The sequence below is a fragment of the Sander lucioperca genome, chromosome 10, assembly GCF_008315115.2.
Source record: "Sander lucioperca isolate FBNREF2018 chromosome 10, SLUC_FBN_1.2, whole genome shotgun sequence".
In the NCBI taxonomy this organism is placed as follows: Eukaryota; Metazoa; Chordata; class Actinopteri; order Perciformes; family Percidae; genus Sander; species Sander lucioperca.
The window spans coordinates 1,812,367-1,829,456 of NC_050182.1; the positions used below are offsets into that span (position 1 = coordinate 1,812,367).

Genomic DNA, 17,090 nt, shown 5'->3' on the forward strand with positions numbered 1-17,090 from the left:
ATATGTGCGGGCGGGATTTATTCAGTTTGATAAATCCCACGGTCTCTACAAAGCTATAGCTCAAATTGTCTGGCTGACTAAACAGGGAGGGACTAAATCCTGTCTGTTGTTTTTTTTTGTATTTCAAGAGCTCCAATTGCTCCACAATATGAATACAGATTGATTATCACTTATTTTGTTGGTAACTGTAACTTCAGTAATGAAAGAAACCCTCTCATGTAATATGACAGTTTTAAATGTTTATACTGTTTACAGTATTGATCCCCAGTGGGGAAATTACAATTTACACTCTGTTTGTTAGAAATACACACACACATGCTCAGGACCTATTCATGCACAAATGGAGAGATGTCAGAGTGAGTGGGCTGCCAGTGCTGGACCAGCGCCCTGAGCGGTTGGGGGGGGTACGGTGCCTTGCTCAAGAGCACCTGGCAGTGCCCAGGAGGTGAACTGGCATCTCTCCAACTACCAATCCACACTCTGTACTTTGGTCCGTACTGGGACTTGAACCGGCGACCCTCCGGTTCCTAACCCAACTCCCTACGGACTGAGCTACTTATGATTTCAGAAAGGAGGTTAACCAATATTATATATTAATCCTAATTTTTGTTGTCAAATTTAATATCCATAAATTCAGCTTTCGAAATTATAGAAGATTAAAAAGATTTAGCCTATAATAAAATATTGGTTAACCTCTTATCTAAATATATCAGACCCTCTTCTAATGGGAGTTTCCCGTCCAGCGCCCACGTGGTTTAAACGGAAAATGCACCTGCACCCATCTTTGCGCCCATGGCGTGCTGGTCTTACAGGGAGGTGTGTTCAGGTGCATTCTGGGCGTGCTGGTCTTACAGGGAGGTGTGTTCAGGTGCATTCTGGGCGTGCTGGTCTTACAGGGAGGTGTGTTCAGGTGCATTCTGGGCGCGCTGGTCTTACAGGGAGGTGTGTTCAGGTGCATTCTGGGAGTATTGCTATCTTGAGGCAGAGGGAAGTGATGGCACCATTGACCAACAAAAACCTGGTCTAAAGTCAATAACGCAGCATTTCATTGTTATTTTAACAGAGCATTAGTAAAATGCTCCTAGGCTCGTGCACAGCGCGCACACTATGCTTGTTACACACACAGGGACGCACAGCAGCACACACACATGCAGAAGATTACAAATTAAAATATTACGGTGTAAATCCTCCATCATAACAGCAATGCTCCAAGGTCCAAACACGCCTGGCTTTTAAAGGGAATGGGAGATGATCTCTGATTGGTTGATTGCATGTTACGCCCAAAACACACCTCTGATTAATGAAGACACTAAGTACAACCCTTTAGAACCATGCACCCGGCGCACGGACACTTTTTTCCGCCGTCAAACTAGTAAAAGTGGATTTGGACACTAGGCCCTAAACACACCTGCACCAGGCGCTTCACGCCGTGACCTCAGACCGTTGAAATAGGGTTTGTTTGATTGTTGATTATTAAGTGTTATACTTGTAATGGGATCGCCTGTATTTTCTGTGTTGTGTCTTTTGTGAATGAAGTTTTTCAGTGTCTGTATATCCTGTGTTGTATGTTCAGAATTTTCAATAATCGCTCCCTCCCTCCCTCTCTATACCTCCCTCCCTTCTCTCTCCCTCCCTCTCTCTATACCTCCCTCCCTTCTCCCTCCCTCCCTCTCTCTATAACTTCCTTAATTTTTGAAAAAAAGTCAAAATAATTTGAGAAAAAAAGTCGACCTTTGTCTTTCATCCCGGAGTCCTCTGGTTCTCCTGAAGGTTTCGTGGTAGAAGTCTTCGGTTCCTCGGTGAGAATGTCTTCGTAGGGTTCGTCTTCGCTGTCGGTCACGTGGTCGTCTTCGGGACCGAAGGAGCGCGGCGAGACGATCTGCGGAGGAACGATCTGCGGAGGAACGATCTGCCGGACCTCGTAGCTGGCGACTGTTTCCTTGTACCCGCCTTCCTCCGCCTCGCAGCGATACGTCCCGAAGGTGTCGGAGGTGGCGAGGAAGCTCAGGCTGCCGTCAGCTGAGTGGATGAAGAGTTTGTCCAGCAGGCCGTCTGATCGAGAGGACGTCCAGGTCAGAGCGGCCATGTTGGAAGGTTTCCGACACTGAAGCCTCACCGCTTCGTTCAGATGAACGTGGACGCCTGGAGGACGGAAAATATCAGAATGAAAACACGTGAGAGGCAGGGTCCAAAATTAACTCTCGCCAAGCTTAGTCGTTTTGTTGTTTTTTGTAACGCCAACTGCATTAAAATCCTCTTGAGGGAAAATAAAGCTGAACTGAACTGAACATTTAAATGTTAGAGACACTTAAAGGAACACGCCGACTTATTGGGACTTTGTCTTATTCAGCGTATCCCCCAGAGGTAGATAAGTCCATACATACTAGAGGGTGACACGGGAATCAATTGTCGCTCCCATCCCATCCCGATCCCACGGAAATACTCCCGTCACATCCCGATCACAGGACTGCCCCCCAAAAAAAATCCTGTCCTGCAAAATCCCGAGAGAAAGACTCCCGAATCCCGTCCTGCTCCCGTTTCGTTCCCTATGTTGTCTAAAGTTATCAGACTCTGAGTGTGTGTGTGTTTGTGTGTGTACAGCTGCAGCTATGGCCGAGGGAGCGAGAGCGGCTCCTCTGCTCTGCTGATGTAGTTGTGTGAATGCAGCGCTGCAGAGCTGTGTGTCTCTCACTGCTGGGGGGTTAGAGGTAGGTAGTGACAATTTATCGAGACTCCCGCGGGTCACGGTATTCCCAATCAACAAACGTATGTGGTTCTCTTTTCTGAAACGAAATGCCTCGCAATCTTTGAGCGCACTCACCACATTGCAGCGTCTTTTCTTAATTTAATCTCCGCCTCCATCCCGCTCCCGTTGATTTCTATTCTTGATCCGTCCCGAACACGTTACCGACAATGAAATTTACTCCCGTACCACGGGACTCCCGCGGGAAACACGTGATCCGCGGGAGTCCCGACAAATTGTCACCCTCTAATACATACCTTTCTCATCTCCGTGCGTGTTGTAACTCTGTCTGAAGCCCCCACCGCTAGCCTAGCTTAGCACAGATCCTGGAGGTAACCTGCTCCATCTAGCCTAGCTTAGCACAGATCCTGGAGGTAACTGGCTCCATCTAGCCTAGCTTAGCACAGATCCTGGTGGTAACCGGCTCCATCTAGCCTAGCTTAGCACAGATCCTGGAGGTAACTGGCTCCATCTAGCCTAGCTTAGCACAGATCCTGGAGGTAACCGGCTCCATCTAGCCTAGCTTAGCACAGATCCTGGTGGTAACCGGCTCCATCTAGCCTAGCTTAGCACAGATCCTGGTGGTAACCGGCTCCATCTAGCCTAGCTTAGCACAGATCCTGGTGGTAACCGGCTCCATCTAGCCTACTGCTCCCAATAAGTGACAAAATAACGCTGTGTTCTTATTTACATGTTGTGATTTGTATAGTCACAGCGTGTACAAATAACAAGATCACTATGCTTTTACTATCTAGTAATTGTTGACTCCATTACTCCAACTCTGAGTGAACTCCAGTTGTTACTCTCTGCTCCTCACCACGGGGCTTCAGGTGCTGCGAGCATATCCCTCCGCCCAAGTAGCAGAAGTAGCAGAGCTTCACCCTTCTGAGAATATAGTTCCCAGTATGTATACCAACATGTTAGCATACTTCTAACATGTTAGAAGATGGCTGTGTGTCATGTGACCTTGTTATTTGCTCAATGGTGTTTTTTGCCCCCAACAGCTCCTTCCAGGCAGTGCTGCGACCGATGCCTTCAAGGCACCTAACCCTAACCTTAACCCTAACCATAACCCTAATTAATGTCAGTGAACTAGCATGTTGCTACTCCCCACAGTAGGCTGCTGGAAACACACACAGGACCAGTTGACCAATCACAGTCCTTGCGGTCTGCGTCACAACGACGCAAAGTTACACATTTTTGGAGGTGCACGTCGAGCTATGGCGGAGGGCTCAGAGAGGAGTTTGCGTCGATGTAGAGGGGTCTACGGGGGTACGCCATTGATTCGACGCAGAAGCATAAATCAGCCTTAAGATCAGGAAACTTCAGCCCGTAGTAGGTTTCTAAAACATGTCTCATAACATGTATATAAGATGTTACCTGTGGCTGGGAGCGGACTGTTCCTGGTTTGTCCCCGACATTGCACTTGAACATTACCGTCCTCCAGGTCTTGAGCCCTGAGGAGTAAAGCGACAGTCAGTCATTAAAAAAAGAAGCGAAAAGCAACAAAACATCAAAAAACTTTAGAAAAAGTGACAAAAATGCCAAAAACATCTAGGAAAGTGACAAAAATGGGGGGAAAAAATGACAAAACACTGAAAAGTAAGTAAGTAGGTAAGTAGTTAAGTAAGTAAGTAGGTAAGTAATTAAGTAAGTAGGTAAGTATGTAAGTGAGTAAATAAGTCGGTAAGTAAGTAAGTAAGTAAGTAAGTAGGTAAAAGTAGGTAAGTAAGTAAGTAGGTAAGTAATTCAGTAAGTAGGTAAGTATGTAAGTGAGTAAATAAGTAAGTAAGTAAGTAAGTAAGTAAGTAAGTGGGTAGGTAAGTAAGCAGGTAAGTATGTAAGTAAGTAAGTGAGTAAATAAGTAAGTAAGTAGGTAATTAAGTAGGTAAGTAAGTAAGTAAGTAAGTGGGTAGGTAAGTAAGCAGGTAAGTATGTAAGTAAGTAAGTGAGTAAATAAGTAGGTAAGTAAGTAGGTGAGTAATAAGTAAGTAGGTAATTAAGTAGGTAAGTAAGTAAGTAAGTAAGTGGGTAGGTAAGTAAGTAAGTAGGTAGGTAAGTAAGTAGGTAAGTATGTAAGTGACTAAATAAGTAGGTAAGTAGTTAAGTAAGTAAGTAAGTAGGTAAGTAACTAAGTAAGTAAATAAGTAGGTAAGTATGTAAGTAAGTGACTAAATAAGTAGGTAAGTAGTTAAGTAAGTAAGTAAGTAAGTGAGTAAGTAGGTAAGTAAGTAACTAAGTCAGTAAATAAGTAAGTAAGTAGGTAAGTATGTAAGTAAGTGACTAAATAAGTAGGCAAGTAGTTAAGTAAGTAAGTAGGTAAGTAAGTAGGTAAGTATGTAAGTAAGTAAGTGAGTAAATAAGTAGGTAAGTAGGTAATTAAGTAGGTAAGTAAGTAAGTAAGTAAGTAAGTGGGTAGGTAAGTATGTAAGTAAGTAAGTAAGTGAGTAAATAAGTAGGTAAGTAAGTAGGTGAGTAATAAGTAAGTAAGTAAGTAGGTAAGTAAGTAAGTAAGTAAGTGGGTAGGTAAGTAAGTAAGTAGGTAGGTAAGTAAGTAGGTAAGTATGTAAGTGACTAAATAAGTAGGTAAGTAGTTAAGTAAGTAAGTAAGTGAGTAAGTAGGTAAGTAACTAAGTAAGTAAATAAGTAGGTAAGTATGTAAGTAAGTGACTAAATAAGTAGGTAAGTAGTTAAGTAAGTAAGTAAGTAAGTGAGTAAGTAGGTAAGTAAGTAACTAAGTCAGTAAATAAGTAAGTAAGTAGGTAAGTATGTAAGTAAGTGACTAAATAAGTAGGCAAGTAGTTAAGTAAGTAAGTAGGTAAGTAAGTAGGTAAGTATGTAAGTAAGTAAGTGAGTAAATAAGTAGGTAAGTAGGTAATTAAGTAGGTAAGTAAGTAAGTAAGTAAGTAAGTGGGTAGGTAAGTATGTAAGTAAGTAAGTAAGTGAGTAAATAAGTAGGTAAGTAAGTAGGTGAGTAATAAGTAAGTAAGTAGGTAATTAAGTAGGTAAGTAAGTAAGTAAGTAAGTGGGTAGGTAAGTAAGTAGGTAAGTATGTAAGTGACTAAATAAGTAGGTAAGTAGTTAAGTAAGTAAGTGAGTAAGTAGGTAAGTAACTAAGTAAGTAAATAAGTAAGTAGGTAAGTATGTAAGTAAGTGACTAAATAAGTAGGTAAGTAGTTAAGTAAGTAAGTAGGTAAGTAAGTAGGTAAGTATGTAAGTAAGTGAGTAAATAAGTAGGTAAGTAGGTAATTAAGTAGGTAAGTAAATAAGTAAGTAAACTTTATTTCTAGAGCACATTTAAACACAACTTAAGCTGAAAAAATGACAAAAACATTGAAAAAAAGAGACATAAACAGGAAGAAAGCGACAAAAACATTCAACATTTTTTCACATACATGTCGTGTTGCTGGGCGTCCGGGGCGGTACAGACGCCGGCGGTGCGGCTCCATCCACACAGCGGATCTCTGGCCAGAACACACTGGCTGCAGGTTCTGTAGCCGGAGCACCGGGCCACCGGGACAGCCGTCACGCCCTCCGATGTCCCCACGTAGAGAACTCCCTACAGGAGCAGAGAACACAGTTACACACATCGGGCCCTATTTTAACCATCTGAGCCAGGGGTCAGCAAACTGACTGAACAGGATTGTAAAGACAGCCAGCAAGATCATCAGTGCCCCTCTCCCCTCCCTGCTGGAGATATACAACCAGCGGTGTGCTCGCAGGGCCATCAACATCATAAAAGACCCTTCCCATACTTCCCACGGCCTTTTCTCCCTCCTTCCTTCTGGGAAAAGATACAGGAGCCTCCGCTCCAGATCCAGCAGGATGCTGAACGGCTACTTTCCTCAGGCTGTGAGGATTTTAAATGGACTGTGCCCCCTCCCACTGCCATGCTTCCCTACCGTGCAGCTACATGACTGAACTGCACTTTATTTGGACTAAACACATGACTGCATTGCACCTGCACTTTACATAATGTGCTGCTATTCTGCACAAGCTGCTACTCTCCACTGCACTTTAATAGCCCAAGCTCCTCCTATATGTCTATATGCTGTATTTTATGTGTTTTTTATCCTATTTATTCACTTGCTTTATACTGACACTAGCTGGGGGGACAATATTTCATGTTTTGTATGTACAGAAGTACACATGATAATGACAATAAAGTAAATCTTGAATCTTGAACTTAGGAATGGGGGCCACTATTGGCACGTGGTAGCTCAATCAATGGTACACTAGCAATTAATGTGCAAGAGAGTTTTTTGGGGAAATTTTCCAATCCACATGCCAAATGAACTCTTTTAAGGCCATTGGCAGGAGCACATCCTGTTATTTACGGTAGTTTGATTGACTTTGTTCCCCATCCCCATTCCAGGAATACCCGCCTTCCTCTGCCTGTGATTGGCTAGTACTTGTTGCCTTCTCCACAGAATGCGGCACAAAGGAAAAAACACTGCCTTAGCTTGGTAGCTGATGACAGGCTTAATGCTGATATGGCACACTGACTAACGAGACAATTTCAAACGGCACTTCTTATTAAAAAGGTTGCCGACTCATGATCTGAGCGTACGGCATGAAGCGCCTGGAGCAGGTCCATTTAGGGCGTGTATAAATCCACTTTAACGTCGGAAAAAAGGGTCCGGGCGCATGGTTCTAAAGGGTTGTACTTAGTGTCTTCATTAATCAGAGGTGTGTTTTAGGCGTAACATGCAATCAACCAATCAGAGATCATCTCCCATTCCCTTTAAAAGCCAGGCGCGTTTGGACCTTGGAGCATTGCTATTATGATGGAGGATTAGCTGAGCAGGAAGGAGAGATGTTCAGAAGAAGAAACTGATCTGCTCGTGTGTAAAGTGAAAGCGCCTGAGCACTATGCCACCAAAACGCCACGAGGTGAAGATGGTGTTAAACGAGCAGTTTTGTGAACGTAAATACAAGATACACAATTGCCCTATTAACTTACATTGTAGCTTGTTTCGCTGACTGCAGCGATCTCGCTTAATACTGGACCAATGTCAAAGATTGTTGTTTACATATATGTCATCCTTGCCAGAAAGCGGTTTACCTTTGAGGAGGAGAGGACGATGCTTTTCACCAGCTGAGGCTGAGAGAAAACCTGAATCTCCTCAACAACCTGCGCACCCCGATCCAACAAAACCACTTTGTGGAGGAATCCAGATTCTAAAACCCCAGAGAGAGAAGAGGAAGATCTGTTATCTCCAGATTAAAACTGTTATTATAAGTAAGTAAGTAGGTAAGTAAGTAGGTAGATAAGTAGGCCTAAGTAAGTAAGTAGGTAACTAAGTAAGTAGGTAACTAAGTAAGTAAGTAGGTAAGTAGGTAACTAAGTAAGTAAGTAGGTAAGTAAGTAAGTAGGTAAGTAGGTAACTAAGTAAGTAAGTAAGTAAGTAAGTAAGTAAGTAAGTACGTAGGTAAGTAAGTAAGTAGGTAAGTAAGTAAGTAGGTAAGTAAGTAAGTAAGTAGGTAAGTAAGTAGGTAAGTAAGTAAGTAAGTAAGTAAGTAAGTAGGTAAGTAAGTAAGTAGGTAAGTAAGTAAGTAAGTAGGTAAGTAAGTAGGTAAGTAAGTAAGTAAGTAAGTAAGTAAGTAAGTAGGTAAGTAAGTAGGTAAGTAAGTAAGTAGGTAAGTAAGTAAGTAGGTAAGTAAGTAAGTAGGTAAGTAGGTAAGTAAGTAAGTAGGTAAGTAAGTAGGTAAGTAAGTAAGTAGGTAAGTAAGTAAGTAGGTAAGTAAGTAAGTAGGTAAGTAAGTAGGTAAGTAAGTAAGTAGGTAAGTAAGTAGGTAAGTAAGTAGGTAAGTAAGTAAGTAGGTAAGTAAGTAAGTAAGTAAGTAGGTAAGTAGTAAGTAAGTAAGTAGGTAAGTAAGTAAGTAGGTAAGTAAGTAGGTAAGTAAGTAGGTAAGTAAGTAGGTAAGTAAGTAAGTAGGTAAGTAAGTAGGTAAGTAAGTAAGTAGGTAAGTAAGTAGGTAAGTAAGTAAGTAGGTAAGTAAGTAAGTAAGTAAGTAAGTAGGTAAGTAGGTAAGTAAGTAAGTAGGTAAGTAAGTAGGTAAGTAAGTAAGTAGGTAAGTAAGTAAGTAAGTAGGTAAGTAAGTAAGTAAGTAAGTAAGTAGGTAAGTAAGTAAGTAGGTAAGTAAGTAAGTAGGTAAGTAAGTAAGTAGGTAAGTAAGTAGGTAAGTAAGTAGGTAAGTAAGTAGGTAAGTAAGTAAGTAAGTAAGTAGGTAAGTAGGTAAGTAAGTAAGTAGGTAAGTAAGTAGGTAAGTAAGTAAGTAGGTAAGTAAGTAGGTAAGTAAGTAAGTAGGTAAGTAAGTAAGTAGGTAAGTAAGTAAGTAAGTAAGTAAGTAGGTAAGTAAGTAAGTAGGTAAGTAAGTAGGTAAGTAAGTAAGTAGGTAAGTAAGTAGGTAAGTAAGTAAGTAGGTAAGTAAGTAGGTAAGTAAGTAAGTAGGTAAGTAAGTAAGTAGGTAAGTAAGTAGGTAAGTAAGTAAGTAGGTAAGTAAGTAGGTAAGTAAGTAAGTAGGTAAGTAGGTAAGTAAGTAAGTAGGTAAGTAAGTAGGTAAGTAGGTAAGTAAGTAGGTAAGTAAGTAAGTAGGTAAGTAAGTAGGTAAGTAGGTAAGTAAGTAAGTAGGTAAGTAAGTAGGTAAGTAAGTAGTAAGTAAGTAAGTAGGTAAGTAGGTAAGTAAGTAAGTAGGTAAGTAAGTAGGTAAGTAGGTAAGTAAGTAAGTAGGTAAGTAAGTAAGTAGGTAAGTAAGTAGGTAAGTAAGTAAGTAGGTAAGTAAGTAAGTAGGTAAGTAAGTAGGTAAGTAAGTAAGTAGGTAAGTAAGTAGGTAAGTAAGTAAGTAGGTAAGTAGGTAAGTAAGTAAGTAGGTAAGTAAGTAGGTAAGTAGGTAAGTAAGTAAGTAGGTAAGTAAGTAAGTAGGTAAGTAAGTAAGTAGGTAAGTAAGTAGGTAAGTAAGTAAGTAGGTAAGTAAGTAAGTAGGTAAGTAAGTAGGTAAGTAAGTAAGTAGGTAAGTAAGTAGGTAAGTAGGTAAGTAAGTAGGTAAGTAAGTAAGTAGGTAAGTAAGTAGGTAAGTAAGTAAGTAGGTAAGTAAGTAAGTAGGTAAGTAAGTAGGTAAGTAAGTAGGTAAGTAGGTAAGTAAGTAAGTAGGTAAGTAAGTAAGTAGGTAAGTAAGTAAGTAAGTAAGTAAGTAGGTAAGTAAGTAAGTAGGTAAGTAAGTAGGTAAGTAAGTAAGTAGGTAAGTAAGTAGGTAAGTAAGTAAGTAGGTAAGTAAGTAAGTAGGTAAGTAAGTAAGTAAGTAAGTAGGTAAGTAAGTAGGTAAGTAAGTAAGTAGGTAAGTAAGTAAGTAGGTAAGTAAGTAAGTAGTAAGTAAGTAGGTAAGTAAGTAAGTAGGTAGTAAGTAAGTAGGTAAGTAAGTAGTAGTAAGTAGGTAAGTAGTAAGTAAGTAGGTAAGTAAGTAGGTAAGTAAGTAAGTAGGTAAGTAAGTAAGTAGGTAAGTAAGTAAGTAAGTAAGTAAGTAGGTAAGTAAGTAAGTAGGTAAGTAAGTAGGTAAGTAAGTAAGTAGGTAAGTAAGTAAGTAAGTAAGTAAGTAGGTAAGTAGGTAAGTAAGTAAGTAAGTAAGTAAGTAGGTAAGTAAGTAAGTAGGTAAGTAAGTAAGTAAGTAGGTAAGTAAGTAGGTAGTAAGTAAGTAGGTAAGTAAGTAAGTAGGTAAGTAAGTAGGTAAGTAAGTAAGTAGGTAAGTAAGTAGGTAAGTAAGTAAGTAGGTAAGTAAGTAGGTAAGTAAGTAAGTAGGTAAGTAAGTAAGTAGGTAAGTAAGTAGGTAAGTAAGTAAGTAGGTAAGTAAGTAAGTAGGTAAGTAAGTAAGTAGGTAAGTAAGTAAGTAGGTAAGTAAGTAGGTAAGTAAGTAAGTAGGTAAGTAAGTAGGTAAGTAAGTAAGTAGGTAAGTAAGTAAGTAGGTAAGTAAGTAGGTAAGTAAGTAGGTAAGTAGGTAAGTAAGTAAGTAGGTAAGTAAGTAGGTAAGTAAGTAAGTAGGTAAGTAAGTAGGTAAGTAAGTAAGTAGGTAAGTAAGTAAGTAAGTAGGTAAGTAAGTAGGTAAGTAAGTAGGTAAGTAAGTAAGTAGGTAAGTAAGTAAGTAGGTAAGTAAGTAAGTAGGTAAGTAAGTAGGTAAGTAAGTAAGTAGGTAAGTAAGTAGGTAAGTAAGTAAGTAGGTAAGTAAGTAGGTAAGTAAGTAAGTAAGTAGGTAAGTAAGTAAGTAAGTAAGTAAGTAGGTAAGTAAGTAGGTAAGTAAGTAAGTAGGTAAGTAAGTAGGTAAGTAAGTAAGTAGGTAAGTAAGTAGGTAAGTAAGTAGTAAGTAAGTAAGTAGGTAAGTAAGTAAGTAGTAAGTAAGTAGGTAAGTAAGTAAGTAAGTAAGTAAGTAGGTAAGTAAGTAGGTAAGTAAGTAAGTAGGTAAGTAAGTAGGTAAGTAAGTAAGTAAGTAGGTAAGTAAGTAAGTAGGTAAGTAAGTAGGTAAGTAAGTAAGTAGGTAAGTAAGTAGGTAAGTAAGTAAGTAAGTAAGTAAGTAGGTAAGTAAGTAAGTAGGTAAGTAAGTAGGTAAGTAAGTAAGTAGGTAAGTAAGTAGGTAAGTAAGTAGGTAAGTAAGTAAGTAGGTAAGTAAGTAGGTAAGTAAGTAAGTAGGTAAGTAAGTAAGTAAGTAAGTAAGTAGGTAAGTAAGTAAGTAGGTAAGTAAGTAGGTAAGTAAGTAAGTAGGTAAGTAAGTAGGTAAGTAAGTAAGTAGGTAAGTAAGTAGGTAAGTAAGTAAGTAGGTAAGTAAGTAGGTAAGTAAGTAAGTAGGTAAGTAAGTAAGTAGGTAAGTAAGTAAGTAGGTAAGTAAGTAAGTAGGTAAGTAGGTAAGTAAGTAAGTAGGTAAGTAAGTAAGTAGGTAAGTAAGTAAGTAGGTAAGTAAGTAGGTAAGTAAGTAAGTAGGTAAGTAAGTAGGTAAGTAAGTAAGTAGGTAAGTAAGTAAGTAGGTAAGTAGGTAAGTAAGTAAGTAGGTAAGTAAGTAAGTAAGTAAGTAAGTAGGTAAGTAAGTAGGTAAGTAAGTAAGTAGGTAAGTAAGTAGGTAAGTAAGTAAGTAGGTAAGTAAGTAGGTAAGTAAGTAAGTAAGTAAGTAAGTAAGTAGGTAAGTAAGTAAGTAGGTAAGTAAGTAAGTAAGTAGGTAAGTAAGTAAGTAGGTAAGTAAGTAGGTAAGTAAGTAAGTAGGTAAGTAAGTAAGTAAGTAAGTAAGTAGGTAAGTAAGTAAGTAGGTAAGTAAGTAAGTAAGTAAGTAAGTAGGTAAGTAAGTAAGTAGGTAAGTAAGTAGGTAAGTAAGTAAGTAGGTAAGTAAGTAAGTAAGTAAGTAGGTAAGTAAGTAAGTAGGTAAGTAAGTAAGTAGGTAAGTAAGTAGGTAAGTAAGTAAGTAGGTAAGTAAGTAGGTAAGTAAGTAGGTAAGTAAGTAGGTAAGTAAGTAAGTAGGTAAGTAGATAAGTAAGTAAGTAGGTAAGTAAGTAGTAGGTAAGTAGTAAGTAGGTAAGTAAGTAAGTAGGTAAGTAAGTAGGTAAGTAAGTAAGTAGTAAGTAAGTAAGTAAGTAAGTAGGTAAGTAAGTAGGTAAGTAAGTAAGTAAGTAAGTAGGTAAGTAAGTAAGTAGGTAAGTAGGTAAGTAAGTAAGTAAGTAAGTAAGTAGGTAAGTAAGTAAGTAGGTAAGTAAGTAGGTAAGTAAGTAAGTAGGTAAGTAAGTAGGTAAGTAAGTAAGTAGGTAAGTAAGTAAGTAGGTAAGTAAGTAAGTAGGTAAGTAAGTAAGTAGGTAAGTAAGTAGGTAAGTAAGTAAGTAGGTAAGTAAGTAGGTAAGTAAGTAAGTAGGTAAGTAAGTAAGTAGGTAAGTAAGTAGGTAAGTAAGTAAGTAAGTAGGTAAGTAAGTAAGTAAGTAAGTAGGTAAGTAAGTAGTAAGTAGTAAGTAAGTAGTAAGTAAGTAGGTAAGTAAGTAAGTAGGTAAGTAGTAGGTAAGTAAGTAAGTAGGTAAGTAAGTAGGTAAGTAAGTAAGTAGGTAAGTAAGTAGGTAAGTAGGTAAGTAAGTAGGTAAGTAAGTAAGTAGGTAAGTAAGTAGGTAAGTAAGTAAGTAGGTAAGTAAGTAGGTAAGTAAGTAAGTAGGTAAGTAAGTAGGTAAGTAAGTAAGTAGGTAAGTAAGTAGGTAAGTAAGTAGGTAAGTAAGTAAGTAGGTAAGTAAGTAGGTAGGTAAGTAAGTAAGTAAGTAGGTAAGCAGGTAAGTAGGTAAGTAAGTAGGTAAGTAAGTAAGTAAGTAGGTAAGTAAGTAAGTAAGTAAGTAGGTAAGTAAGTAGGTAAGTAGGTAACTAAGTAAGTAAGTAAGTAAGTAAGTACGTAAGTAAGTAGGTAAGTAAGTAAGTAGGTAAGTAAGTAGGTAAGTAAGTAAGTAGGTAAGTAAGTAGTAAGTAAGTAGTAAGTAAGTAGGTAAGTAAGTAAGTAGGTAAGTAAGTAGGTAAGTAAGTAGGTAAGTAAGTAGGTAAGTAAGTAAGTAGGTAAGTAAGTAGGTAAGTAAGTAAGTAGGTAAGTAAGTAGTAAGTAGGTAAGTAAGTAGGTAAGTAAGTAAGTAGTAAGTAGGTAAGTAGGTAAGTAAGTAGAGTAAGTAGGTAAGTAAGTAAGTAGGTAAGTAAGTAGGTAAGTAAGTAGTAGGTAAGTAAGTAGGTAAGTAAGTAAGTAGTAGGTAAGTAAGTAGGTAAGTAAGTAGGTAAGTAAGTAAGTAGGTAAGTAAGTAGGTAAGTAAGTAAGTAGGTAAGTAAGTAAGTAGGTAAGTAAGTAGGTAAGTAAGTAAGTAGGTAAGTAAGTAGGTAAGTAAGTAGTAGTAAGTAAGTAGGTAAGTAAGTAAGTAGGTAAGTAAGTAAGTAAGTAAGTAGGTAAGTAAGTAAGTAAGTAAGTAGGTAAGTAAGTAGGTAAGTAAGTAAGTAAGTAGGTAAGTAAGTAAGTAGGTAAGTAAGTAGGTAAGTAAGTAAGTAGGTAAGTAAGTAGGTAAGTAAGTAAGTAAGTAAGTAGGTAAGTAAGTAGGTAAGTAAGTAAGTAGGTAAGTAAGTAAGTTGGTAAGTAGGTAAGTAAGTAAGTAAGTAGGTAAGTAAGTAAGTAAGTAAGTAGGTAAGTAAGTAAGTAGGTAAGTAAGTAGGTAAGTAAGTAAGTAGGTAAGTAAGTAGGTAAGTAAGTAAGTAAGTAGGTAAGTAAGTAGGTAAGTAAGTAAGTAAGTAAGTAGGTAAGTAAGTAGGTAAGTAAGTAAGTAAGTAAGTAAGTAAGTAAGTAGGTAAGTAAGTAGGTAAGTAAGTAAGTAGGTAAGTAAGTAAGTTGGTAAGTAGGTAAGTAAGTAAGTAAGTAGGTAAGTAAGTAAGTAAGTAAGTAGGTAAGTAAGTAGGTAAGTAAGTAAGTAAGTAAGTAGGTAAGTAAGTAGGTAAGTAAGTAAGTAAGTAAGGCATGAATTAGTTGTTCCATATTATGAAAGGACATTGGGCTCGAGTTTAGAAATGGTTCTTAACTGTTTTTTTGCATGTAACTTTACATATGGGGTGAGGTGGCCTAGCATACTGTTGAGTTTAAAGTCTCACCTGTAAGAAGGAAAAGGACGGTATACTGTTTTCCGCTGGCTGCCTGGGTCCTCAGCGCCGTCACGTGACTGTACTGCTGCCCTGAAGAAACCACGACGGGACCGCCTCCGACCGGTGTCACACTTCTGGCGGTCAGGAAACTCTTCTTCACCTGCTCTAATTCAGAATCTGAAGCGCTGTCCAGTCCACACTGTCGGGAGAGTCACACAGGAACATCTTACCACACGGTATAACAACCAGACGCAGTTTGATGTCCACACTCACAAACTTTGAGGCACGTTCCCGCTAAGTCTGTGAGGTTTTAGGCTGCGTTCACTCTGCCTGCGTCGGCCGTCCGACAACTGGCAAACCGCAGGACTTGAAGTTCATAAATTCAGAATCTAAAATTTAACGTAAAACAATTTCAATATACCAAATTCAGCTGCAAAATGTAATTTTTAAAATTCAGTGTTAACATCTGGGTACCCAAGGAAAAGTAAACTGTTTTACAATTTTCGTCTGCTATTTCATCACACATTAAAGCTATAGTGCGTAGTGTCTGTCGCCCCCATGAGGAATTCTAAGTAATAACAACAACACTGTCGGCGCGTCCACATGATACAAGCCTTCTGTGATCTCCGTCCCCCCCCCCTCCTCCACGCAGCTGCTAGTGGCCAAGGAGACACCGAGGATTAAAAAAACATGATGGACTCTTCAGAATTCACTCATTCATTCATATCTTCACTCGAGCTTCTGCGCGGGAAAGTCGCTGGACGCCACAATCTTCTGAACATACTGAGAAATCCAGAGAGAGTTGTGTGGAGCTGATAGTCTTAATTAGCTTTGTAGCAACTCATTTGGCTTGAATGTAACGGACGTTCATTAAAGGAACACGTCGACTTATTTGGACTTTGTCTTATTCCCCGTATCCCCCAGAGTTAGATAAGTCCATACATACCCTTCTCATCTCCGTGCGTGTTGTAACTCTGTCTAATGCACCCACCGCTAGCCTAGCTTGGAATGATTAGCGCAACACCTGAAAAGCACCGTTGTTACTCTCTGCTCCTCACCACGGGGCTTCTCAGGTGCTGCGAGCATATCCCTCCCCCCAAGTAGCAGATGTAGCAGTGCTTCGCCTTCTGAGAATATAGTTCCCAGTATGTATACAGTTAGAAGATGGCTGTGACTCTACAAATCACAACATGGAAATAGGAACATGTTGGCGTTATTTTGTCACTTATTGGGAGCAGTAGGCTAGATGGAGCCGGTTACCTCCAGGATCTGTGCTAAGCTAGGCTAGATGGAGCCAGTTACCTCCAGGATCTGTGCTAAGCTAGGCTAGTTGGAGCCGATTACCTCCAGGATCTGTGCTAAGCTAGGCTAGATGGAGCCGATTACCTCCAGAATCTGTGCTAAGCTAGGCTAGATGGAGCCGGTTACCTCCAGGATCTGTGCTAAGCTAGGCTAGATGGAGCCGGTTACCTCCAGAATCTGTGCTAAGCTAGGCTAGATGGAGCCGGTTACCTCCAGGATCTGTGCTAAGCTAGGCTAGATGGCGCCAATTACCTCCAGGATCTGTGCTAAGCTAAGCTAGTTGGAGCCGATTACCTCCAGGATCTGTGCTAAGCTAGGCTAGATGGAGCCGATTACCTCCAGAATCTGTGCTAAGCTAGGCTAGATGGAGCCGGTTACCTCCAGGATCTGTGCTAAGCTAGGCTAGATGGAGCCGGTTACCTCCAGGATCTGTGCTAAGCTAGGCTAGATGGAGCCGATTACCTCCAGGATATGTGCTAAGCTAGGCTAGATGGAGCCAGTTACCTCCAGGATCTGTGCTAAGCTAGGCTAGTTGGAGCAAGTTACCTCCAGGATCTGTGCTAAGCTAGGCTAGCGGTGGGTACGTCAGACAGAGTTACGACACGCACAGAGATGAGAAGGGTATGTATGGACTTATCTAACTCTGGGAGATACGCTGAATAAGACAAAGTCCCAATAATTCGGCGTGGTCCTTTCATATCAAAAAGTTACGCTGAAGCTTTAACTTCTTCCGGGACATGAACTCTGCTCTGTGTTTTAGGAGCCAAACATCCCCCCCGACCTCCTCCCTGCGAGGATCTTAAAGTTCTTATACAGCAGCAGTCAACGTGCTGGTGATAGTCATAAATACGTGGAATACGTACAGGTGTACAGAGCTTTCCCTTAACAGCGATATGTACGAATGCTTCATGTGGCTAGATAGCTGCATGTGACTCTTGTGTGGAAGTGAAAGTGTGCTCCCCACCTGTCCCAGGTAGGGGTGTTTTCCCAGCACTGTACTCCACCGCTGGTTCTGGAAGTCTAAGTTCTTGTAGGACCCAGTGAACACCGCTCTGATGTCCTGCAGCTTAAACACGCACACGGACGATTCTGGACCCGAGGACCTGCACCACACCAAACCACAAGACAACACTCATGTTATTTTCTGTTTGGAAAAAGCTTGCTTGATTTACCGGCTAAACGTGGACCTCCGGGTATTGGTGCCGTTTATCTGCATGTAGCACGGGCGTAACTTTGTGCTTTGTCCACAAGGTTTACCAGGGTTGAGGCTAGAGGGGATACAGCTACCACCACGACAGTTCATTTTAGGAAAAAGGTCGTGGTTTGGATTGAAGTAAGTAAGTAAGTAAGTAGGTAAGTAAGTAAGTAGGTAAGTAAGTAAGTAAGTAAGTAAGTAAGTAAATAAGTAGGTATATAAGTAAGTAAGTAAGTAAGTA

At 39.7% G+C, this 17,090-nt stretch overlaps 1 protein-coding gene across 1 annotated transcript in view; it reads right to left on the minus strand.

The window, feature by feature from the left end:
- Window positions 1-17,090, minus strand: part of LOC116056206 (semaphorin-4A-like) — a 35,343-nt gene that overhangs the window by 987 nt on the left and 17,266 nt on the right. The window contains exons 9-14 of the mRNA XM_036005797.1: window positions 16,619-16,757; window positions 14,362-14,551; window positions 7,809-7,924; window positions 6,139-6,302; window positions 4,124-4,200; window positions 1,732-2,142 (exon numbers count right to left, since the gene is read on the minus strand). Of these exons, the coding sequence (XP_035861690.1) occupies window positions 1,732-2,142; window positions 4,124-4,200; window positions 6,139-6,302; window positions 7,809-7,924; window positions 14,362-14,551; window positions 16,619-16,757 (1,097 nt within the window). The remainder of the gene's footprint in view (window positions 1-1,731; window positions 2,143-4,123; window positions 4,201-6,138; window positions 6,303-7,808; window positions 7,925-14,361; window positions 14,552-16,618; window positions 16,758-17,090) is intronic.